Here is a 25,971-nt window from a genome sequence, read left to right as displayed (position 1 = left end):
GGATTGCAGTAGCATCCTCGGTGGTGTTCAACATCATCCATCCTTGTTTATGTAGAGGCATGTGCACGTGTTTTGTTTCTTATTGATGCAGGCATCTTTAAGAAACACCCACCTTCAATCTCATCCCGTTCATTAGACTATAGATTGGTCAAGTTTAGTTTTGGGGTTCGCGTAGTAGTTTTTCCATCCTGCACTTTGAGTAAGTTTAAGAAACATATATGAGTCTATTGCTGCGACCAAGATACAAATAACAGCCCATTTTATGAGAAATTCATCCAGATATCTTAAGTAAGCAATTACCGGTGCATATTTTTTTTCTCTTCATTTTCTTCCTGTTGTCTAAATTATTCCATCTTTCGCTTCCCTTAAGCGACCACAAAGCCGTTTCTAGAAATGCAAGCATTTAATTGACAACAATCGATGATCCAACTCTTCTCCTTTTGACTTTTCCCTACAGGGGTCGCTACAGTGAATCAATTGTCTCCATTAAGCCTGTCCTGAGTAATTATCCAAATAATCAAAAAATATTTTGATAAATGATTGTTTGGAGACTTAAAATTTTCCAAATTCTCAGAAGTCTCAGCCATATTCTCAGATTTCTTTAGTTCCCCCTGAAAACAAACTGATTAGCTTTTAGTCCTGTTTTTCAAATAACATTTACAAACATCTTCTTTTAATTTCAAAAACACAGATTCACATTTATGTCTATTTTGTGACATGTTATGGAACAAACCCAGAACTGAATCATGGTCAATTTGTTTGCATATTTTCTGAAGTGTCCATTTTAATTAATGTCCTGCTTTTGAAAATAGGAGTTAAATCAATTATAAGTTAAGTGTTCATTTCAGCCTTGGTTGTATACATATTATGACACAGAGCAGGCATTTATTTTAGTCCAACCCCTTGGCACTGCAGTGCAAAGAGGCCAGACAGGAAACTGTTACATCTTCTGCACTGTGTGATAAACTAACACATACGTGTTGTCTGCGTAGAATGATCAGACTTGCCTTGTCAGTGTAAAGGGCAGTAACTCATTCTGATTGCTTTTCAGCATAATATATTATGCATGTACTTTTTGTGCAGTATCAGCAGCCTGAAATACTTTATTGAATGAACGAACAGAAAATGAAGACAATTTATTATCTGGTCTGATAAGATTTGATGACCAGTCCAAGCAGTTTTGCATGATTTGCTACTGTGCTGCAGAAATTTAGTTTGAAACTATACAATTAACCTCAGATTAAAAAAAAGGCTTGTTTTTTTCCAACCATAATAAAAGATGAGGATTGTTTAAAAGTGAAATAGATGGCAGTAGCGGTTTGTCCACATTATAACACAAGTTATGGAGGACTCCCCTGGATGACTTACCTTCGTTTATTTTTTAACAGGCACATGATCCAGCATACTCTATTGTAACTATGTAAAAAGTCTTTAAAATATTGTTTGGAGTTTATCATTCCAATGTTACAACAGGTTATGGTGTGTGTGTGTGTGAGTGTGCATTTTTTTTTTTTTTAGCCCTTCAGCTTATTCTTTTAACAGTCTATGCATATTGAACTGATAAAGCCTTGATCTCTTTTCAAAGTAGGAAAGTATGCGGAAAATTCACCAACCCAAACATTCCTTCAAATGTTTATTAATCCTGGCGTTGGGGTTGGATCTCAGACCAGCCAGCTTTGGGGCAGAGATTCCTGTTTTGTTTACATCTGCAAGGTAGTTTAAATAGTGTGGTCACCATTACAAAATATGCACTACCACTGTAGCTCTGCCTGGCATCTTATTGTGACTGAGTTCTTCATCTTTAGGGCCACATTGTTTCACTTTGCACATTTTGCAAAAATATCTCAAATTTGAAAAGAAAAAAATCAACAAACTTGTCTATTGAAAATGTACTAAATGCTGCATAGCAGAGGTAAAAATACAAAGTGGTTCCAGGGAAACCTCAGTCGATAAAACCTTAATGACAGACTGCTCAACATGTTGTTTGTATCTTTCTGGGGACTGTGCTTCAAAGCATTTAATATAAAGTAAGCATTCATTTTCATTTGCCTTACTTAAATGTGCATAGCCGCTGGACGGCTTGTCAGAGTAGCATCTGCTTAACCTGCTTCAATGTGCACTGGGACAGTTTTGTGCGATGGACGGCCATCATTTTATAATGAGCCCTACCATTAGATTAGCCTCAACTGAGGTCAATCTAGAGGAAATAGTAAAATATTTTAACGTTGATCTTGTTTGAAAGGAACAATAGCCACTTGTCTTTAAGATGTGGACTTAGCTGAATTTTATGGTTTTGGGTCACATAGAGGTTCTGCGATGGCATGCCTGTTAATATGCTTATATGACAAAGGGGAAGCCATGACCCCTTTAAGACGGTCCTGTCAACCTCGAAACCCTGCACAGAAAGTTCCTCATTCACATTGTCTAAATTGCCTTGTAGTTGAATGACCCTAATGACCCAGGGACTCCAATTTCTTCTCCCTTCACACTACAGTATCAGTTTGCTCGTTTGCATTTTTGTACATTTGATTTAACTAATGTCCTCTAACAATGTAAAACAAAACAAAACATTGAATGAGTAGTTTCCTGTGATTTGTTTGTCTTCTTGCAGAAACTGGGCAATAATATGCAGTGTGAGGAAGGCACAGAATGGTTGCTGGAGCTGCTAATAGAAGTGCAGTTGCAGCAGTACTTTCTGCGGATCAGAGATGACCTAAATGTCACACGGCTCTCCCATTTCGACTATGTCAAAAATGAAGATCTGGAGAAGATTGGCATGGGTCGACCTGGTGAGAACCAACCTACTGTTTCTTGTGCATGTCTACATTTTTTTTTAATCTTTTTATTAATTTTTTTGTGCATTTGTGTGTCAGTATTACTTCTTGGTAACTAATTAAGTTTAATAAATGCTATTGCGATACCATATTTTCATTTGCTCTCAATTATGTGTGGTCTTAAGCTATAGCAGGATGGTCTCACACATTTTACTGTTTTCTTTCTGCATTTGTGAATATGATTCTGTTGATTAAAAAGGGCAGAGACGACTGTGGGAGGCAGTCAAGAGGAGGAAAGCAGTGTGCAAGCGCAAGTCCTGGATGAGCAAGGTGCAGCCACACACACACACACACACACACACACACGCACACACGCATGCACACAGAATTTTTGGCCACCAAAAATTTCCAGCCAAAAATGTGCCTAAAAAAAGTGTTTTTCAACTGAATGACACTTAAGAACAAAACTATATACCCAGAAAATAGATGTTGTGATGATGCAAAAGAGCATTGCCAGCAAGCGGGATTTCAGCAGGTACGAAAAAGAGAGCACTACCTAGTTCCCATTTGTTTCCTGGGACTACAGGAGAACACCCAAAAAACCTACCATGGAAGACACACATCACACGCCAACGGTGTGTTGCAAAAGCCACCTTCAAGAAATACACTAAATAATACATTTATGACAATGCAATAGCCGTAGAAGGCTTTTATTTGTAAGTTGGCTTTGTTGCTGAGAGATTGTGTGCATCTCGCATTTAATTGACATCACACCATAGAGCTACCAACCCAAAGACACTTCCATTAAAAAAAGAAAAACAAAAAGAAAAATCATTCATATCCACTCGCTGAATAAGGAAAGTAAGAAAACGCTACTCGAGTAAACTCGCATTGTATGATACAGTCTTCAGACTTGTTGTGCTTGGCCTCATCAGCATTTCCTTGCAGCAAAGTCATTTCCTGTTGACTTCTATGTCATAGGTGTACGTCAGCTGCATTTCGATAGTTGCTCACTGACAGCAAAGACAGCTACTTAGTCAAAAAACAGGTGCAATAAAAAAACAGATTAGTTGTCGCTTTATTATTCATCACATGCGCTTGTATAATGTGCACACTTTTCTTTCTTTTTCTTATATATATATATATATATATATATATATATATATATATATATATATATATATATATATATAATTTATTTTCTAAAGTTGCTCTTTGTGAGTAGTTATGACCTCTTAATTTTATCCTTAATTTCTTAAATATTTTAGCATAGTGTGTTCGATCTAAAGCAATACATGTGTAGCAGTTGCGGTAGTTTTTGCTTTGTTTTGCTCTCTAAACTTAAGATATTTTTGAGGTTTGTCACCGAAGTTTATATTCACTTACAGTTTTTGTTCCTTGAACTGCATCCACCTGTAATATTTTTGCAACTCAACCCGATGAATTAAGGATGGCTAACTAAACTACCAAAATTATTAGGGAGAAAATTAACAATCAATTAGCCTATAATTTTATTGTTTATTTTATTCAAAACTGTTAGGTCAAATGCATTATCCACAGAACAACCCAAAAAATGGGTTATTTTAATTAAAAAAAAAATTTTCAGCTAGTGCAAAACAGCATTTGAGCGTTGCACTCATTTTTTTTTCTGCTGAAAAATTGCCGATTATCCTCCATCTTGTTAAAGTTTTCTTCTTTGTTTCTTTCTAGGTGTTCAGTGGTAAGCGTCCAGATGTTGCAGACTTTCCCCCACAGGGCCAGCCCACCTCATCCTTCCGTAAGCTGTCTCCCACACCTCCCATGGTGGAGGGGGTCCTGGCTACACATCCCGCTGGAGATGTTCCCGATGACCAACAGCATGCTCTAACCTGCCTCATCCCAGAGAAGGACTTGACTCTACATGAAAAGCTAGGGGATGGATCTTTTGGCGTGGTGAAGAGAGGAGAGTGGCTAACACCTACTGGAAAGCTGGTGAGGAGCTTTTTAACCAACATTTTTGTTTGGGAAAGCTGTACTGGTGTGACATTTTCGGCCTGTTTTGCAGGTTGACGTAGCTGTGAAGTGTTTGAAGACAGACGTGCTCAGCCAGCCCGACGCCTTGGAGGATTTCATCTGTGAGGTCAACGCCATGCACTCGCTGGATCACCAGAACCTCATTCGCCTCTACGGTGTGGTGCTCACACACCCAATGAAGATGGTAGTGCACACACAGAACGGCACCCTTTGAGGGAGGACAATGCAAACGTACAGACACATTTGCTTGTGCAGATCAGACTTGCTCCCCTAACATGACCTTATAGTTCATTATAATCTGCTTTGGCATCTGAAGGCCTTTGTGGAAGTGGATGGAGGAAAGCGGGGAGAAGCAGGAAGGGAGGAGAGCAAGTGTACTCGGGGGCGAAAATAGCCGCTGGCATTTGTGCCTTTTCAACACAGTGCTACCTTTGAGTGCCAAATAGTTTGTGAGCTATGTCATTACTTTTAGCCTTCCTGTTTTTGTCACGTTACTTTGTCAACATAAGCTCCCATGCTCTTAACTCTGATTTTCCGATGTGCTTTACTTGTTTTTCTAAAATTGACTCTCCTCCTTATTCAGCCATTCATCCTTCTTTCTCTCTCCATGTGCTATAGGTGACTGAGTTGGCACCACTAGGCTCTCTGCTGGAGCGCTTGCGGTGCGTCCATCCACAGGGCCCCGTGTTGATCCACACCCTGTGCCAGTATGCTGTGCAAGTTGCCTGTGGCATGGCCTATCTGGAGCAGAGGCGATTTATCCACAGGGATTTGGCGGCCAGGTACATTAGACACCAGCAAGATTCAATATGGAGTTTTAACTGGCGGGATGTGTGACTGAAAATATTTTTCAAATGCTCTTTAATTGCTCGTCTTCCCGTTTTAAATGGCGTCTGACGTGATTTTATGGAAATGGAGTTTGCTTCTCACTTCTCCACCCAGACATTTGTAGACTATTACAGGCTGACTTGGCCCACAGGCTAAATGAGTCACTTCCTCGCTGGTATATTGCGTGGTCTTGGTCAAATGTAGTCAATTATAAAACCTTCATTGGCATCACTAATTTTCTCACAGCTTTATATATTCAGATGATACTTTTTCACAGTTTTGTATTAGGTCAGAGATAATTGTTTGTGTCATTGAAGACTTGCATGCAATGGGTAAAACTTAAATTTCTTCTTGTGCATGTGCAAAGCAGTCCAAACATCAGGTTTTTTTTTTTTTCTGAATGATGTACCCACTGTGTAATTTTTCTCTCAGACGAGTACGCCCTTAACCAGCTCAAAGCAATTGTGGATTAAAAACATTTAAATTTAGAGCTGTGCCATCCATTAAGGATTAGGTAAACATTGGAACTACGTACATTTGTTGTGGTATTTCTCCTCTTATTTTATCCAGCAACTCCAGAAGATAGATTGTGTAACATCATCTGTTGTATATCTGTTTTTGGCTGGCTCGTCTGCCAGAAGATTGTGCCACAAGGGACAATGCACATCCATACAAAATTTGACAATTTGTCACAGTCATTATAATACAATTTAGCAATAAATTGCTTCATGTTTCAATTAATTTACTCTTAGTTTCATTAGAAATTAGAGCTCGTAGTGTTGTTTATGGGGTTAAACTGATATGTCTTTCCAGGAACATCTTGCTAGCATCAGCTCAAAGAGTGAAGATTGGCGATTTTGGCCTGATGAGGGCACTACCAAACAATCATGAGCATTATGTCATGCAGGAACACCGGAAGGTTCCCTTTGCGTGGTGAGTGAACTGACATCAGAAAAAAGCAAATCTGAGCTCATGATCTCTGAGATTGACAGTAATCTCATTTATTAGTATAAAAAAATTGTCAAAACAAATATGCATTTGGAAATAAATCGTTATTTTTTTGTACTACAGGTGCGCCCCTGAAAGTCTGAAGACCAGAACCTTTTCTCATGCGACTGATACATGGATGTTTGGCGTGACTCTATGGGAGATGTTCACACATGGCCAGGAGCCTTGGTTAGGCCTCAATGGAAGCCAGGTAGATACAAGCATTTAGGAACATTTTACGTCAGCAGTAAATGTATATAAGTATGTAAATTATATATCTAAGACTTTACAATCAATAGAATTAGATCATAAGTATTCAGGACCTAAAGGTTTGCATTCTTTTTCCTCCCCTCCAGATCCTACATAAAATTGATAAAGAAAGTGAACGCCTCCCTAAACCAGACGACTGTCCACAGGATATTTACAATGTCATGTTGCAGTGCTGGGCACAGAAATCAGATGACAGACCTACTTTTGTAGCCCTGCGGGAGTTTCTACTTGAGGTAAAGTGGCAATTGCTTTTAGCATCCGGTTTATATTCTTAGGGGATATATACACTCAACAAGACCAGGGGAAAGTTATGTCAATGTCAAGCTTGATGACTCTCGTTACATAAACTTAGCTTTAACGACACCTAGTGGACATTTACTGAGGATGCTATTAAAACATTTGCAGAAAGAGCTGAGTGCGGACCCCTGACAACAACCTTCTCTCAGGAAAGAAAATTGTGAAGACTTCATAGGGGTGCAACCAAAAAGTAGAAAGACTCAACACCAGGTTAACATAATTTGAAAACAAAAGAAAGAAAAAAGGCTCTAAAATGTACATGTTATGTCATCTATTCAAATCTGAATTAGTTGATAGGGATAAGATTTAAATACCGATTGTACATTCTGAATACAACCTCCGTAAAACATTTTTTCCGCCTAAATTTCACCGGTTTAATGATATAATAACATGTTGTTACCATTATTTTATACTCTACTACAGCTTTATTTATACTCTACTACAGCTTGATGCATTTGTGTCTGAAAGGCATGTATGTGTTTCAGACCATGCCAACGGACATGTGCGCGCTGCAAGACTTTGATGAGCCGGATAAGCTCTTGATACGGATTGATGATGTCATCACAATCATTGAGGGCAGGTAAGAGCCATTTTCTTGTTGCAGGCGTTGAATGCACGCAAATACACTATTGGCCAGTTTGTATGTGCAAATTTAATCAGAAATGTCATGGCTCGGTGGTAGAGTGGTTGTCTCCCTGCCGAGAGGTTGTGGGTTCAATCCCCCGACCATCATGACCATGTCCAAGTGTCCTTGAGCAAGACACTGAATCCCTAATTGCTCCTGATGTTGCGTCTTCAGTAGGTAAAGCGCTTTGAGTACCCAAGGTAGAAAAGTGCTATATAAGTGAAAGTCCGTTTACCATTTGTCTTTTTCTTCATTACGAGCAGCAATAATGAAGATTTACTATATAAAGATGTAAAAATCGACAATGTAAATTTCGGGGGGAAATATAATTTCTTTCACTATGTTTTTTTTTTTTTTTTTTGTATATCAGAGCTGAGAACTATTGGTGGCGAGGTCAAAATAAACGCACCTTCAAAATGGGACAGTTTCCCAGGCACGTGGTGACATCAATTGCAGGTTTGTCAGCTCATGACATCAGCCGACCACTCAAGAACAGCTTCATCCACACCGGCCATGGAGATGCTAACCCGCATCGCTGCTGGGGCTTTCCTGACAGGATTGATGAGTAAACACCTCTTAATTGCTTTATTGCAGTTTGGTTAACAAGTTATTTACATAACTTTTATTGCACACAACAGTGGTTCTCAAATGGGGTTTGAGTACCCCTGGGGTTATGTAAGATTTTAACAAGGTTTTTGCAGGTATCAGCAAATGTAATTTAATGACTTTTTAATGACGTGACAGGAATAATATATATCAATAATACATTACATTCATAAAACAGTTTTCATTTAGCCAAAATCTCAAGACACTAAAAGCATCCTAAAGCTGTATTAAGAGCTGTTAAGAAAACAGTGAGAGAGAGAGAGAAAAAAAATAGGGTCTTTTTAAAAGAGTTCTGAGGCTGAGGATTCCTTAAGACACACGGGGCTTTTAAGTTAAAGGCCTGGTCACCCATAGCCAGTATAGTCTCCCTCCACCCCAACTTTAAGAACAAACTAAATGGAACAAGAAGCAATGATTGGCTGAATTTTGTTAGTACCCCCACAGTACCCCCCCCCTTTTTTTTCCCAAGTTTAATATGCATACGCATTGTCATTAATGACAACAAATTTTGCCAGACGAGCCAGAAACAAAACATTCAAAGGTGCACAATCTGTCTTCTGTAGCTGCTGAATAAAATTTGCAAATAAATCGATACATAGTTCCAAATTGTATTAAAGCAGACATGAATGGCACAACACTTTGTTTTTCTCCTTTTTTTTTTGTCTTCATGTTTTTCCCCATCCCAAAAAGCTTTGTGCAGGTGAGGGGTAATTTGCAGAACAATCAGTTACATACATACAGTTAGTTTATATCAAGAAATATAGTTTTTTTTGTCACACTCTAACCAGTAGAGGGCAGTAGCTCATTACAATAGAAGGTTGTTGGTCCCGACTCCTTGCTCAACTAACTATTCGAATGATGCCCTCATCTCCGTAGTTTGTACCTCGGGAATCCAATGGATCCTCCTGATGTTCTTGGTTTGGACCTAAGTGCAGCTCAGCCCATTCAGCTACCCGGGCGAGCTAAAAGTGAGTAAATGATTACATTACATATTCATAGGTATCACCTATTTTCAGATGATCATTTCTGTCCTTTTTCTGGTTGGATTTCTTTATTTCCAGTTAGTTATCTGAAGCCAATTTAAAAGGGAGATCAGTTTGTGACTTTATTATCTATCCTATTTTACTTTGTCTCTATACTATATAGCAGCATATTGGGGTCTGTAAAAATTATATAAATGTATAATACAGCAACACAGCGATGTCATAAGTATCACGTCCACCTCACTGTTAAGACATATAATGTTTATGTGGGTTCTCTATGGGTAATCTGACTTCCTGCCACATGTCAAAAAAGAGGCAAGGTAGGTTAATTAAAAATTCTAAATTGTATACATTTGTGAATGGAATCCTTATAAAAATGAACATAGAACATGGCTGAAGGATACTTTGTTATGCTTTAGCAATATGACGTGCACAAAGGTCTAATAAATGATGCTGGTACAACAATTATTAATGATTTCAATGGGTAATTTTGTTTTTTAGCTATTTTAGCAGAAAGAGGAATACTTTGCCTATAGTTAATTTGATAACTTCATTATTTTTTCATGCAAATGTGACGTCATTCAGGCAACAACAAGTGTAAAATGTGTTTTTAAGGGTCTTTGTAGTACATAAAATAATTAGTTATCAAATTAATGTCTGCTATATGAACTTTTCAATGCTGGAACTGGCTTACTAAGGACCGTATCCTTTTAAGGTCATGTTCAGTCTTCAGTTTCATAGGTGTTGTCTGTGAAGAGCCATATAACCTGTAAAAACTGCTTAACTTTAAGGAAAAGTGATCATCTTGGAAAGGAAAGTTTTAACCGCTAGATTATTTACAATGAACATGTTTATTACTACTGGCTGTCTACACTTTTGGCAGTATTCTGTTATATTGCTACAGAATACTTCTTTATCTCGTGACTGTGTCATAATCTCCATCGACGGTTCCTAAATTGATATTCATGTCCAGGAATCCTGTCAAATTTTCACACATATATCCTTTTGCTTGACTTTGAAATGCCCCTTGCAAAATATTTTTTTCCCCTTGAATTGCTTGCTGTCCTTTTTTTTTTTCCCTTCTCATTTTTTTGCACTGCGGTGGCTCTATTTTATTTCCAGAAGAGCCTCCTCCTCGCCCTCCTCAACCAGCAGTGGTAATCAAGAGTAAGTCTGTTTTCTCTCAGCAGCTCCTCACCCATTGCTCCTGCCCTCTCTGTTCCCTTCTAGCGCCACTCTTCAAAGGTATACCTCATGTATTTTTTTGCTTGTTTGCTTGTTGTGCAGTGGCTCTCCCATTACTTTTATTGTCCATTCCATAACATCATTGTTTCTCTATTTTCTCAACACTGAACCTCTCTATCAGGTGCCCTTACTGTGCACTATGCATTTTTGTGGCGTTAATACATGCTCCGATTTCACAAAAGTAATGCATTATTTTGCACGTTTCTCCATAGAGCCTTGTTATGATGCAGTATATGAGGATGAGGACTTGACATCTGCAGGACTGAAGAGACTTTCACTTCGGAAATCAAGCTCTGTCAAAGGCCTCAAACTTAGACCGACTGCCTGGGTCTCTTCCTTCAAACAGGGGACTGACAAGGACTCTTGCCACTACCCATGGAGAGAAGTGTCCCTCATTGACTTTGGGGAAGACTTTGCCTCACCCACACCCTCCCCGTCACCTGTGGTTGAAATCCCAATCCCCTGTCTCGCAAAGCTGGCTTTGGAAGCAGAGAACCTCTTGGACCGGACACCTCCTCAGAGTCCATCCAAGTCGTTGCCCCGCCCTCTTCACCCCACGCCAGTAGTGGACTGGGATGCACGGCCCTTACCTCCACCACCGGCGTATGATGATGTAGCCCAAGATGAAGATGATATGGAGGTGCGGTAGGACATGTTACCACAATCCATTTAAGTGTTTTTTTACATTTAACTTGATGACTTTCCAGTCAAAAATATTTACTCCACAATCCCTGTGTCACACTTCTTTACTGAATGGGAAACATTCGCAGCAGATTTTTGATACAGTACATGACTCAACCAATACATTTGCTGGTTCAGTTAGAAATGGCATTTAAAGAGTGCTCTTCAACATGCTGTTCACATTTGGTGAGCAATATAACAGCTAACTATTGATCAACATGGTCAGCTATTGGTAATTGCGAGGTTTCAAACAGATTGCAGAAGGGAGTGACCTTAAAGTGACACACAGTGTCATCAGCCACTATAATTGCAGCGCAGATAAAGAGAGACTAGAAGAGTCACGGAGCCATAAATGTGGGTGTCCTTGGACATTTATTGTTGGATTTATGGATCAAACACCTTTTGACATTTTTGTTAGTGAATTATTCTGCTAAATTAGCAAAATGTTTAGCAGGTCTGTTGGCTCAGTTTAGCACTGGAGAGAAAGTTAAGTTAAACTTTTAAGATTTAGAGTGCATTATATATTTATCCTGATATCTCACCTGAAAGCCCAGTAGCCCTAACATTAGGGGAGGTGTAGGTGTTAAGTACAGGATGCACTTTGCCTTTTGCCCGCAATAAGCTGGGAGAGGCTGCTGCTTAGAACAAGCAATATAGAAAATGAATGGTTTCCCCGGCCATCTCCTTTCACACAAGTGCCAACTTTCTCGCCTCATTTCTTGACAGTTCTGTTTATACTGCAAAAAGGTGGATAGAATGGAACATTTAAAGGTAGTGTTAAGGGGCCTATTGGCACTTAGAATTGGGCATCAGTACTTCAGCACATAATGACTAAGCTCACTGGAGGCTTGGTGGTGCCTATGCCGGTTGTTGAAAGACGCCAGTATGCTTGCTGAACTCTGAGGTGCTCTAGATGGAAAGCATAAATTCCCCAAGTGCTCACTGTTGTGTCATTTTCAAAAGTCAATTTCTTGATGGAGGGGTGTTTATTGTTTATTGGAGTCTGTCAGTAATATACGGTATGTAGGAAGTGTGCAAATGTCATGTGAAATTTCCCTAGTGGAATAATACAACTATAATATACACATATAGACATTTTCCTTTTTCATATTAGGTGAGTTCCATCAACGGCGTGGAGGAGCAACAACACAGTGAGACGCAGAAGAATGTCCGAATCTCAGAGGAGTATCTCTCATCTGAACAGGAAGTTAAGGATGTGACCTGTGTCTCCAGAGTTCCAGACAAACCAGGCCTTGAAGATAACCTCTTTCTCCCCAGCAAGCACAACCAGGGCCCAACTACCTCATTCTCCCAGTCGGCAGAAATATTCCAGGAACTCCAGCAAGAGTGCATGAGGAGACTCCATGTCCCAACATCACAGAATTCAGCCTCATGTCTCCAGGCACCTCTCTCCGCCGCTGAGGACAAACCCCAGATTCCTCCTCGCGTCCCTATTCCCCCTCGACCAATTAAAAAGGGCGACTACTCTTCTGCTCGCTGGTCCAGGGACCTCTCTCTGTCCCCGACCCCGGGCGATGTCACCGAAGACATTGCAAGCTCCCGGCGGGACCAGCCGCCGCAAATCCCGCCGAGGGAACCTTTGTCGCCGCCTGGCTCCAGGACACCCAGCCCCAAAGGCCTGGAAGTGGGCTCCCCACAGCAGAAGGTCTACTCTGTCAGTCCCACCACCATGCCCATTTCCATTAACACCTACCCCTCTGCACATAACTACAGCTCCTACCTCTCCACCTCTCCAGGTAAATTCATGCCGACTACGCACAGCTTTGCATCGGATCCCAAATATGCTGCACCCAAAGTGATCCAAGCACAAGGAAAGGACTTTGTAAACAAGGGCCCCTGCATCCTCCCCATAGTCCGCGACGGAAGAAAAGTCAGTAACACTCACTATTACCTCCTGCCAGAGAGGCCGCCCTACCTCGACAAATACGACCGCTACTTCAGGGAGGCAGAGAGCCTGACTGGCAGCGCTGCGGAGGACAGGCACGGACGGCAAGCTAACACTGCCAAGGTCCGACCCATGGTGCTCAGCACTTTGCAGGGGCAGGCCCAGGGACAGGCCATTGGCCCATTGGGGGAGCTGAAAACTAATTTCTCCTCCAACAATAACAGCACTCTTGGACAACGAACAGGAATGAAGACATCTGTTAGTCTCTCTGGTATTTGTGCGGAAGGTTTGACAGGGCCAGCAGGAACCGCTTACTGTCCCGGGACAGAAGGACTGGAAAACACAGCTGACAAAGTCAAAGTGGTAATGTTATTAAAGATTTATTTGCTTGTCATCTAAAATGTCAAACTTCTCTCACCACAGTATACTGTATATTGATGTGTCCATGTAATATCACAAAGCACACTACTTGTTGAAATCAGATACTGTAATTGTCTCTTATTAAGTAAAAAGTTTGTTGATGTAATTAATTGTACATTCTCACTCTTGATCTGACTGTTGTTGTCACACAGGTGCAGGAGGCAGTTCACGGTGTGACGATAGAAGAGTGCCAAACTGCCCTTCAGAACCACAACTGGAATATTCAGAAAGCTGTGCATTACCTCAAAGTAATACCATTTATTATTAATATACTGTACCCAATTTACATTTGATGAAAAAATAAGGACTTTGCTCGTTATTCGTAATTCTTCTGACCCCACATGAACTTTTTTACTGCCGGCCTAGTTAAGATGGATTTTTGACTTGTATACCTGTCAAGGACACTGAATGATTTCACACGCTCATGGCCAGTCCAGTAAAAATGGATCTTTGACGTCTATAGTTGTCAATGGTAGCAAATGAGTTAATCACACAAATTTAAAATACATAAAATTAAAAAAAAAAAACACACATTCACAGACTTAGTACTCTAAATTCTAACAGATTTCCTACACCATAATAAAACAAATGTTTCTCTAAACAAAGAAAAAGAGAAACTTTTGACTTTTTCCATTTTTTGGTGCCGATCATTTCCCTGCATTTCAATCACCGTCTGTCTTCTATACTCACCAGGCAACATTACCAATCATCTTTATTCTTTTGTGGCATAATGTGAGGGGTGTGTTCTAATTTGTCTTTGGCACTGAATGATTCATGCTCCTATTGATACCTTTTTCTTCAAGAGCATGGCTGCCATCATTCAATCAATGTGTTTCTCTCATCAGTTCACATGATTGAATGTTAGATTTTTCGGAAAACGAGAAACATCATTAACATTTTAGACACAAATGATTGGTCAAATGTGTGGGAGTCAAAAGTTCTTACATAAAAAACAGAAACTTAAAAATCTTAACACTTTCTTTAACAACCCCAAGTATATTGTAGAATCATTATAATCCATCAAAATAAAGGCCCTTTTTAATAGAGGTAATATTTGTAGTGCAGTGAGGGAAGTGGACTCCTTCATGGTAAAGTGTTTTGCTGCTCCACAGAGATCTTAAGGTGCATTTCAGGTCAACCATGTGCCATACTGAGTAGTAACATTTTTATGTACAGCATACACTGTAACTGCAAACTGGTAGTCATTGAAAGTTGATGTCGGCCATTTTTCCTATGCGAATTCCTCTGTGGCTATAATGGCTTTGTTGATCCTTCCGGGAAAATCGGGCCATTGCGGCTGTGATGAACAGGTTGTAAATATGTCTGCTGCTTCCTCCTTCTCTCTTGTGTTGTGTCTGTGACAGCTATGTAGCTTACTTACTGTAAATGAAAGGCATGCGATGACTTGTGGATAGTACAGGACTCAAGGGAGCAATTAAATGTTTCCTAATAACCAGCAAAAAGTTAAGAAGATAAATAAAAAGGCCATCCAGAGGTTTCTGTTTCTAAACAGTGGTTGTGTATTTGAACTGAGCAGTTTTTAAATGTGCTAGTGAGGGCTGCAAGCGAAAGTATACTTCTATTGTTATCACAATAAAAAACATCCTCACTTCCTCCCGCAATTTCCATTTGGGAGTTTTAATCAGTGCTTTGTTTGCCCGTAGGTTGAGCAGTTATTTTGTTTGGGTCTGAAGAGCAGGCCAGAGTGTCTAAAGCTGCTGGAAATGTGTGACTGGAACCTGGAGGTGGCTGGCACTCAGATGTTGGATGATTATGGATCTTCATCACAACAGAGGTACCATTCGCTTTGTTCATTGCATGTGTGTTTCAATAACTATGGTATTTTCATGCATATTTCTGATTCGCAAGTCACAAATTCACCTTTGGGGGCAGTGTGAATCAGCTGTGGAGTGGTCCTCTCACAACCCAGAGGTTGTTTAGATCCATATCAAGGTATCCTTGAGCAAGATACCTAGTCCGCAGTTGCGTCATCAGAAGATCAATCAATCAATCAATCAATCAATCAAATTTTATTTGTATAGCCCTGAATCACCGAAGTCTCAAAGGGCCACACAGATGAAAAGAGGTCATGTCGAGATTTCTTTCGAAAAAAGAAGTCATACAGAGACATCTTTTCTGTGTAAGGTACACAACAGCATCCCCTGTCAAAGCTCCCAGAAGGGGAAGGAAAAACTAAAAAAAAAAAAACAATTTGGGGAAAATCAGAAACCTTCAGAAGGGACCACAGGTGGGAGGAGCCCCCTTCCAGGCCCACAGGTTGAAGTGGATGCTGCATGTACCAAATACAGACAAATAGATACACAATACAGACAAATACGGGTACATGATATAGATTACCGAAAACATATTGTGCTATATGATAGGCAAAGCCATTGGGCAGGAACCTTCCCACAGTCCAACCAAGTGGACCGCAGACGGTCGATCTCTTAACCCGTGATGGTCAATCAGCGCAGGGCCAAATGGGGGCGGTCAAGTCAACCTTCACCATCTAGCTAGCCCTCTCTCCAAGCCGGGAGAAGGGGGCAGAAAAAAAAAAAGAAGAAAGCTGCAGACAGGCCCATTAACTCGATGCTTTTAAGTTTAAATGTGTTTTTAGTCGGGATTTAAAGATTTCTACTGAGGTGGCTGTGCAAACTTCCTGTGTCTTTTATTTGGGGAATAACTGTACTTTGTTGATCCACCTTTGGCATCAATTATAGCCTCTATTCTTTTTGAATGTGATGCCACAAGATTAGCACACCTATCTTTAGGCAGCTCTGATTCTTGTCATAATTATCAGGCTCAATCAGATTGGATTGGTGACATCTGTGCACAGCCATTTTGCGGTCTCTCCAGATATGTTAAATCGGATTCAAGTCTGATCTCTGGCTGGGCCACTCCAGGACATTCAGAAAATGGATGTGAAGCCAATCCTCCACCTTGGCTGTGTGTGTCAGGTCGCTGACCTGCGGGTAAATAAATGTTCACCTCAGTCTCGGGTCAACAACGCTGTGAAGCTGGTTTTTATCCAGAATATCTCTGTATATTCCTGCATTCATTTGTCCTCCTATCCTGACGAGTCGGACAGTTCCTGCTGCTGAAAAACATTTACATAGCATGGTGCTGTCATCACAATGCTTCACTGTGAGAATGGTATTGCCCCGGTATTGAGCGCTGCCCGGTTTCCTCCAAACATGACGCCTGGCATTCACTCCAAAAAGTTCAATCTCTGTCTCATCAGACTAGAGAAATGTTCTGAGAGTCATTCCGTTGCCTTTTGGCAAATTCCAAACGGGCTACCATGTTCCTTTTACTAAGGAGATGCCTTTGTCTGTTTACTGACCTAATTGGTGGACTACTGCAGAGATGGTTGAGCTACTTGAAGGCTCTCCTCTCTCCACAGAGGAGCACTGGAGTTCTGACAAGAGTGATCATCGGGTTCTTGGTCACCTCCCTGACTAAGGCCCTATTCCCCCAATCACTCCGATGAGATTACCGGCCAGCAATATGAAGCGTCCTGGTGGTATCAAAAGTCTTCCGTTTACAAATAATGGGTCCCCTGTGGTCACTGGGACATGCAAAGCAGTAGATATTTTTCTGTATCCTTCCCCAGATTTGTGTCTCAAGACAGTCCAGTCTTGCAGGTCTACATATAACTCCTTTCACTTCACGCTTACCGTTTGTGCGCTGACATGCATGGTCCACTGTGGGACCTTATATAGACAGGTGTGTGTCTTTCCAAATCATGTCCAGTCAACTGAATTTTCCGCATATGGACTCCATGCTCCACACAGCACAAGTTTAACGACGGTGCACAACAATCGATTTGGGAGTTAGGATGACTAGTTATTCTACACATTTGAGTTCACCCACCAAACACAAAAGAAAACGGCAACAAAGACATTGCGAGACAACAAAAATTGACCTTACCCAATGGCTTCCTTGTATCGCAAATTTCTCGCAGCATGGTCTGTGTTGTTGCATGTTGTTAATCGTCGTGTGCCTGGATCGCTGTCCTGCATTCGACCGGGGGAAGTATTGGATTTTGGCCATGGAGTCCGTACTGTGTGGTGCGTGTCAGTCCTCATGTCATGCTGATGGACTTCCCACCTCCAGCTGTGGCCTCTTTGTTGATGTCCATGGAAGATTATATATTAGAGATTCTGCGCTATTACGCACTGAAAACAATGGAGAATTGTATTTGTACTCACCCGCTCTCTCGCTCGCTAGGTGCATGCTTCCAAAGAATGGTCTCTCTGTGGCGCCGTAGTGGCGTGCTGCATTCACATAAAACCAGTAAATGGCAATTCTTAATTCTACACATTGCAGTTTTAACATATTTGCGCTTTATCAAGAGTGAAAAGATTGATGTTTTTTGGTCAAGGTGATTTGATGTGCATTATAGTGAGCTTTGTATTGTGGATTTTATTTCAGTTTATTAATGTTTTTCCTTAATCTAATGCAAAGCTTTCTTGTTTTTTTTTAGGCTGTAATAAATGGAAACATCTCGGGCTGAAGAGCTCTCTTTGGAACTTCTTCAATGAAGTATTTCTGGACCATCTTGTGTGACCTGTCGGTCTGTGGCTGGAGTATGAAAGCACAGCTTCATTAAACACAAACCTCAATTATAATAAGTTGGGACACAGTGTACAACGTAAATTAAACCGAATAAAAAGATTTGCTCATGCTTTTCAGCCTATATTCAATTGAGTGAAATACAAAGACAAGATGTTCATTAATGCTAATTGGATGTCACAATCATTACAAACGCTGCTTCTCAATTTTTTTGCCAACAACTATCTGGATTATTTTTTTCTCCTAGTGTCCATGATTCACAAAAACAATTTGAAATGTGGACTCATCAGACCTCATTGTCTGTCATGGTTTTGGGTGTCATGTGTCGCTTCTCATGGTAACGTTTCAATTTTTAAAATCTTGCCACTGAATATTTTGATAACATTGCTAAATTCCTTGCAATTGCCTGTCGGTAAATGTTCTGAACTTGTTGGGCTACTTGCTCATACATTTGTTGACTGTGATTGCTTGTGAACAACAGAGCCTTGCAGGTGCCCCCGTTCATGTCCTATTTATTGTATTTATTTGTTATTATTTTTTTAAGGCAACAAATCCAAAATGAGAGAATATTTGCAAAAACGTTGCATCAGTTGTTGCCTTAATTTTTGTTTTTTTTAGTGTTTTCAGTTAAATATAAGCTGAAAAGTATTAGCAAATCATTTGTATTCTGTTTTTATTTACAGTTAAAACAGTGTTGCAATCTAAGTGTAATTAGAGTTTGCGGCACAAAATGTCTGCTCCTCTTGAGAACGGTCTGTTATATTGCTAAGTATTTGAATGAAAGCAGACATGACAAGAATTGTATTTGTCTGACACTGTTCGATTTATGTGTGAAACTATGGACAGACTCGGATATTAATGCTGCAATTACCATAGAGACATACCCTGGTCTTTTCTTCAAGTAGTTAAAAAGTCAGGTTGGAAGGGAATGTGAAATGTGATAATGAAATGGACCGCTCACATATGCAGAAGAACTTTCCTCACACCTCACCTTTTTGCCGGAAGGTCATAACATTTTGCAATTGGTTTAGTTGAACTCAAAAGGTTTAAATTAACTGCCTGCATAGGTTAAATACCAAGCTCCTCCCCTGGATATGCATTGCTACTTACAAGCAAGTTGCACAAATAATAAGTTATAACCAATATGTACCACACCACAAATAAAAAGCTTAACTCCAGCCAAGGCACTTTAGTATAAGGCATTGGCTTGATTCCAAGTTATGACTAGTGGTCAAATAATTCACTTGCTATAATGAGCTCCCAAATGTTGATTCTGAAGTTTTTTGTATTTTTTTTATCCACAAAGTCCACTCGAAACTTTGCACATCCAATAATAGGATATATTAATGGTAGGATTGTGTTATGCCCTCTCATTACCTCCTCTTTACTTCCTCTAGTATATATGTGTGTGTGTATATATATATATATATATATATATATATATATATATATATATATATATATATATATATATATATATATATATATATATATATATATATATATAATAATTTTAAAACTTATTTTTTGGTTAAGTAAAAATAAACTATGTAGACAGTGGTTGCAAAAGTGTGTCCGCCTGGTGCATGGCAGTGTTCATAATTAACCAATCACTTTCCAAATTAACCAATCACTTTCCGAGTCATGTTAAATGTGAGACAGCACACACCGGTCACCATAAACGTGAAATTAGTACGAGCTTTTTTTCATTTTTTTTGTTGCAGTCTCATCAACATCTTACAGCACAAGCCCATGGTTTGTTGAGAGCTTCCACAATACCAGAGGGCTCTCGTTGTTAAAAGTTATCAGTAGGAAGAACTTATAAAAAAATAAGCATTTTCTAAGCATGAAATACAGTATATGATGGAGCACAGTGAAAAAAGCCGTCATCTAGTGGAAAAAATATCATCAGTCATCAGTGACATTACAATGGACTGGATGTCTGTCAAAATATGATAAAGAAAAGATAAGACGACAAGTGGTAGAAAATGATTCAAAGATACAGACAGCAATATTGAAGGATCCGCAGAACTTTGTGGTGGATTACAAGCACAGCAACATCTCTTGTTATAAGAGGGTGCACACACATGTGCAATATTTACATTGTTTATTTTTAACTTCGAAAAGTTTCCAAATGAGTTGTATAGGTCATAGGGCAATTTACTGGTGGAAAAAGTTTTGAAAGGATTTATCTTGGCCTCGGGGCATTTGAATTGGGATGCGTAGACTTTTTACATACGCTCTGTATTCTGTCCATTTGTTTTTTGGCCATCATAAATATGTATGATGAAACGTCTGATTTATTTTTCAATCAAATCCCTCAACAATGGGTTATCAATATATAAGCGATGAATGTCAATCCACATGGTAAATACGGTATTTGGGCCTTTTGTTCAAAGTGAAAAGGAAATGAAAAACATCCTAGAGTACTTTGGGCTTCTAAAATTCACTTTCATGTGGTCAACAAACCACAGACAATATGCCCGTGTCCTCTTTTCCCAGATACCTCAATGGGTTGCCGTCATCTTTCGGAATAATCATTTTAGATGATTCGCCTATACAGTTCCGTATTTTGGCTGTCTTTGCTTCTGCGTGTCTCCCACATGTCCACAAACAATATGTGACTGGAGCCACCAAAAGCTTGCAATGGCAACTAGGCTTCAAGATTTTTTTTCAGAGGATATTAAATAGAATGTGCTTATTTTGGATCAGCAGACTGGTGCAATAAGGATGCTCCCGGAAATTGATGCTCCCTTAGTGTCGCACTGAGGGGAACATGCATCATTATGTAGCTCTTTCAGGAAGGAAAAACCTGTAAGTTTTCAGTGTCAAGCATGTGAAGGATTCCTTTTGTTCATAAAGTTGTTGTCCTTTTTGCACACAAATTTCTCACCTGCCTGATTTTTGGTGGTCTCCACTGTCCATTGGTGATTTTTTTTTTGTCTTGAAAGAGAGCTGCTGTAGGACTGAGATGATCCTTTGAGTGATGGACAACCTCAAGTCAACTCTCATGTAAATGTTATGCATATTTTTCATGTCTTTTATTTTCTTGCCAATTTGTTTCTCTTCCCTTTCTGCCTCAACTGTACCCATTTGCTCCCCACTTTATTTTTAACTTTTTTTTTCTATGCCATCTGAACAGATGGTTTTGTTTATTCCTCCTTAAGGGCTGATGGAAATGTTCATGGGAAGTTAATGCTGCCGAATTTATATGTATTTTTTACTAAAGAATGAATTATTTTCCACATCTTCTCTCCAGTTTGTGAATCTCTTTTTTTCCTCATTTCTTTGCTATGAGACATCTTGGATCTGCGTGGAACATGAATTTACTACTAATTGGGAAAACATGCTGCCTAGATTATTATTTTTATTTTAATAAATCTTACGTTTCACTCCATCACTCATGAAGATAATTGTTAAAATTAGACAACAGCACAGCTGAGGATCCCGAATGGTGTTAAATGAAGCTGCAACTAAAATAACCAGAATTAGAGCAGCTTGGAACTTATATGTGAGCATTTTCCACAAATCTAAAAATATAAACATTATTTCTTTGTATTTACCTGACACATTTTCAATGTATTTACTTAATCGCTACTGTAAATTCTTGAGGTAACAAAGCTAACAAAGCTAAAAAAGTTATTTTATGTGAAGAGGGTTAAAGACATCTGGTATGACATAACCAGCACATTTATACTCGCGTAGTGCCTGTTTGAGTGAATCCTCGATAACAATTCTAATTTTAACGTGAGAATGCCAGTTGTTGACGCTTAGAAGAAAAAATGTCAACACTACATCCTACTCAGGTGCATGGTAGGGAGATGACAACAACAAAAAACAGTGATATTGCTGCGTTTTGAACTCAAAATTCAAACTTGAGAAATGGATGGAGGGATCAAAAAAGCATTGAGGTGTGTAATTATCCCACAATGATAAAGTTGGTCGTGTTTTTGTTCAAAGAGATTGGACAAAGTCTTATTACTTCCCCAATGCGCTTGATGTACACAAGCTTCACGCCACTCCATAAGACCCAAATCAATCTTCACCGCCAACATTTAGCATTTTGTCTTTTTTGCTCACTCACTACCTAAATAAATAAATTTAAAACTTATCATTAAAATTCAAAATAAGCATCATGTCTCTCACACATATTAAAAAAAACATGCAATGTCTCAATGTACGGCGAATCTTGGGTGGTATTTCGCAATGCAAGCCCATTAGCGCAAGTAGCAACTTGGGGGGGGGCACTCCCCATGTATATGTATATATATATATATATATATATATATATATATATATATATATATATGTATGTATAAATATACAGTATATATATATATATATATATATATATATATATATATATATATATATATATATATATATATATATATAATGTGTGTGTGTGTGTGTGTGTGTGTGTGTGTGTGTTTCCTTACATGATTTCTGATATAAATAAATAAAACTAATCATCAAACCATATTAATCACACTTAGACAACTCGAGGTTATATAGTTCCTAATTGATGGTTTTATTTGCCAAGGGGTGAAAAATACACACGTATCAGAGCAAACCGTTTGAAATGATCTTTTCTACCCACTTCTATTGTGCTATGGAACAATAGACAATAGGATATAGCTCTCGTGGGATTAAGTTAAAAAAACAGGCTCCTTCGAGCTCCTGTATATTTTATTTCTTCTTTTCTGTTTATTGTTGATAATGTTAGTCTTAGATGTCCTTTTGTCATAGTGATAGCCACCAACATGCTGGGGTTGTTTTCCTTCCCTGCACTGACTGTAAAATGCTGCTATGCTGATGTGTTTTTATTTGCCTGTTTTAAACACTGCTATGGAATAAATGCTCTTTCTACTTAAATGTCCCTTTAGGACATTGAGTTGGTCTTGTCTTATCTTGTCCCTGCTTATCTTATCTTACCCTACCTTACCTTATCAGTTGCCTGACATTCTCCTTCAGAATTGTCATTTTTTTTCTGTTGTTCACACACTGGGGAAGTTAAGTGGCCCTGTACTTATCCAGAAGTCTTTGTGTTTATTTAAAATAGCAGGGTTTTTCACCCGTGAACCCTCACATGGATGCCGTTTTTGTCAGTGTCTTTCTAGTAGTGGAGTGGTGAACACTGACCCTACCTGAGGTCTCCCGTTGTTTGGAAGTTTTTCTCGGTTCTTATGTGACCTCATGGATCAGTCACTGTCACTTTTTTTTTAAGAATATTTGTTGGTTGACCTCTTCTAGGAAGGTTTGCCACTGTTCCCAGTTTTCTCCATTTGTTAATAATGCTTCTGACGGTGGTTTGCTGGGGCTCCACATCCTTGGAAATGGTGATGCAACCTTTTTCAGAATGATAGATTTAATTTTATTCTCATTTTTTTCAGGAATTTCTTTGGACTGGATATAGTTGTTCTTGGAATGTGTCGCCTACTTCACTTTGTCCAACAGATTCCATTTAAGTAGTTTCTTGATTCAAAAAGTTTGTGTGTGTATACGTTTATTTATTTATTTCATTAGTGCATTTATATTAGGGGTCTGTTGTATGCTCCCCATTCCAGGCTAGTAGCTGCCAACCTTTTTGGACACACTCCATAATTGACATGTAATATATTTCAAGCGAAAGGGATTAGTGAAGCTACATAACTATTTTCACAAATCAAGCTGCCTCAGAGGGTGAAACATGCGCCAGACTATAAATGTTTTGGAAAACTAAGCGGGGAAAGAGTCATAACTGCAAAGAGAATGGGGGTTGTAAAACAACCATGCTGTAAAAGAGAACATTTCTGTGTGTAAATACACAGAAACAATGAACACTTATAAACACTTATGCTGGAGTAACCTTAATTGGTTCCAAATCGATTCTGCCAAATCATCCATCCACACAGTTGCAGTTGTCACAGGGGTAGGCCACATTCTACTATCATAACTGGTAATCACAATGAATAACATCTTGGCTGCTAGTACCTATGGAACCCTTTTGAATGATGCTGATGTGTGTGTGCGTGTGTGTGTGTGTGTGCGTGTGTGTGCGTGTGTGTATAATGCTGCAGTAACATGTCAAAGTAAATCAATTCGTATTTGTGTTGGCAATCAATGTCTCCTTTCCGCCACATGCAGTAAGATGATGCCGCTGGAAGACTCCCATGGACCTTGCATACATTCCATATGTTATATTTAGATTGGTTCACACAACTCATTATTAATTGACCTTCAAACTGTGCAATTGCATTACATGCTCAGACAATTTATAATAACGTGGCATAGGCCCCTTTGTAAATGCCAACTGAATTTATTAGTAAACATGCTTAAATTCTTGATTTAGAGCATCTCTGGAGCTTCGCAATTTTATTTCCAATGATTCAAGAATATTTTCAAGATGAGGAAACACCACAGCCCAACACTCAGGCATAACTCCTTAATAAATAGACATGTGGGAAGATCTCAATTCATCTTTAAGATCCATGCGTGAATGTGTGTGTACGTGTACAGTATCATTCGTTAGACAGTCCCTCGGCAAGTTGCTAATGTCTGTTGCTGCTCGTATTTTGAATTTTAGAGCAGTGGTGTATCATCAGGGACATTAAAGAGCACCTTGATTATTATTGTTGTGACTGAATGGAAAGAGAAAAGGTCAGTAGGCAACTAGGTGATACGTGTATTTAATTTTGCCTTCTTGGAATCTACTCTCCAACTTTACATTAATATAAACACATGTAGGTTATATTTTCAAATATTTACAGTTTACAAGTTGTTGGATCAATAAACTAATTTGGGGCATATTATCCTAAATGACAACATTCTTACAACGAAAGTACAATTTACAGACACTCGTGGGCCAGATTTCACAGAGAAACAGAACACTTTGTGTGTCACTGAGTGACTGCTCTCAATTGAAGCAACACCATCCTTCCTCACTTCAAAATGTAATGTCAACAGCTGCCAGAGGCGGCGCCAAAAAAACAAAAATCAATTTTAACAAATCACGGATGAAGGAACTGTTAAAGGATAATCTAAATCAGTTCCAAAACATCAGTTTGGGTGCTCCTCATGCGGCCTGGTACCAGTTGATCCACGGACCAGTTCTGGACCAGTAGTTGGGTACCAGTGGCTTAGAAGCCTCTCTCACACATGAGCACAAGTGCACTCGAGCACCAGAATGCACTTATTAATTTTGGTTTCAAGAGTCCTGCAATTGTTTCTGATAGAAATGAGAAACACTGACTCGCTTCTAAACCAGATACATCATAAACAATTTAAGAGGTAAATTTGAATGTCCGGATGAGCTAAATACAATTAATTTTCAAACCATTTTTACGCCAAATTTGGACCGCCTTGGCCCAACTAAACCAAACAAATTTCAATAAGTAATTTTGAGCAAACGTTTGACCTCATTCGACAGGTTAACTACACCAAGTTTTAAATGACAATTTTTTGATCAATTGGACCGTGTTGGATAGGCAATAACAGTAATTGATTTTCAATGGACAGGCTCAACGCAACAGGATTGTTAATGACTATTGACTATTTCAACGACTATAATTGGACCTAATTTAAACCATATTGTATCAGCTTGTACAGACACCTGCAAATGCTGAGGAGGCTTCCTTCTCTCTCGGTCATAGTGAAGACTTGCACATTTTCACCTCGGGTACCCATTGACTCGGCCCTCGTTACTGTGAATCCTTCTCTCGATGTGATTTACTTGCCTGGAAAGTTGGAATGGGACCCCGTGAACTTAATCAGAATAAATTG

The 25,971-nt window shown here is 39.3% G+C and overlaps 1 protein-coding gene across 3 annotated transcripts in view; it reads left to right on the top strand.

Annotated features, from left to right (window-relative positions):
• Positions 1–21,462, top strand: part of tnk2b (tyrosine kinase, non-receptor, 2b) — a 44,639-nt gene extending 23,177 nt beyond the window's left edge. The window contains exons 3-19 of one of the 3 annotated variants that reach the window (XM_088429852.1): positions 2,612–2,789; positions 3,034–3,104; positions 4,485–4,745; positions 4,819–4,971; positions 5,406–5,569; positions 6,429–6,548; positions 6,687–6,813; positions 6,959–7,105; positions 7,655–7,749; positions 8,165–8,359; positions 9,277–9,368; positions 10,506–10,628; positions 10,841–11,268; positions 12,424–13,578; positions 13,788–13,883; positions 15,300–15,430; positions 18,122–21,462. In XM_088429852.1, the coding sequence (XP_088285978.1) occupies positions 2,627–2,789; positions 3,034–3,104; positions 4,485–4,745; positions 4,819–4,971; positions 5,406–5,569; positions 6,429–6,548; positions 6,687–6,813; positions 6,959–7,105; positions 7,655–7,749; positions 8,165–8,359; positions 9,277–9,368; positions 10,506–10,628; positions 10,841–11,268; positions 12,424–13,578; positions 13,788–13,883; positions 15,300–15,430; positions 18,122–18,128 (3,528 nt within the window). In that variant the 5' untranslated portion in view covers positions 2,612–2,626 and the 3' untranslated portion in view covers positions 18,129–21,462. The remainder of the gene's footprint in view (positions 1–2,611; positions 2,790–3,033; positions 3,105–4,484; positions 4,746–4,818; positions 4,972–5,405; positions 5,570–6,428; positions 6,549–6,686; positions 6,814–6,958; positions 7,106–7,654; positions 7,750–8,164; positions 8,360–9,276; positions 9,369–10,505; positions 10,629–10,840; positions 11,269–12,423; positions 13,579–13,787; positions 13,884–15,299; positions 15,431–18,121) is intronic. The other 2 variants (XM_088429851.1, XM_088429853.1) reach the window with 2 other exon arrangements.
• Positions 21,463–25,971: the final 4,509 nt, after the last annotated feature.

Source organism: Hippichthys cyanospilos, chromosome 12, assembly GCF_059441005.1.
Source record: "Hippichthys cyanospilos isolate Australia breed blue-spotted pipefish chromosome 12, RoL_Hcya_1.0, whole genome shotgun sequence".
Taxonomy (NCBI): domain Eukaryota; kingdom Metazoa; phylum Chordata; class Actinopteri; order Syngnathiformes; family Syngnathidae; genus Hippichthys; species Hippichthys cyanospilos.
This window is presented reverse-complemented; position numbering and strand designations above follow the sequence as displayed.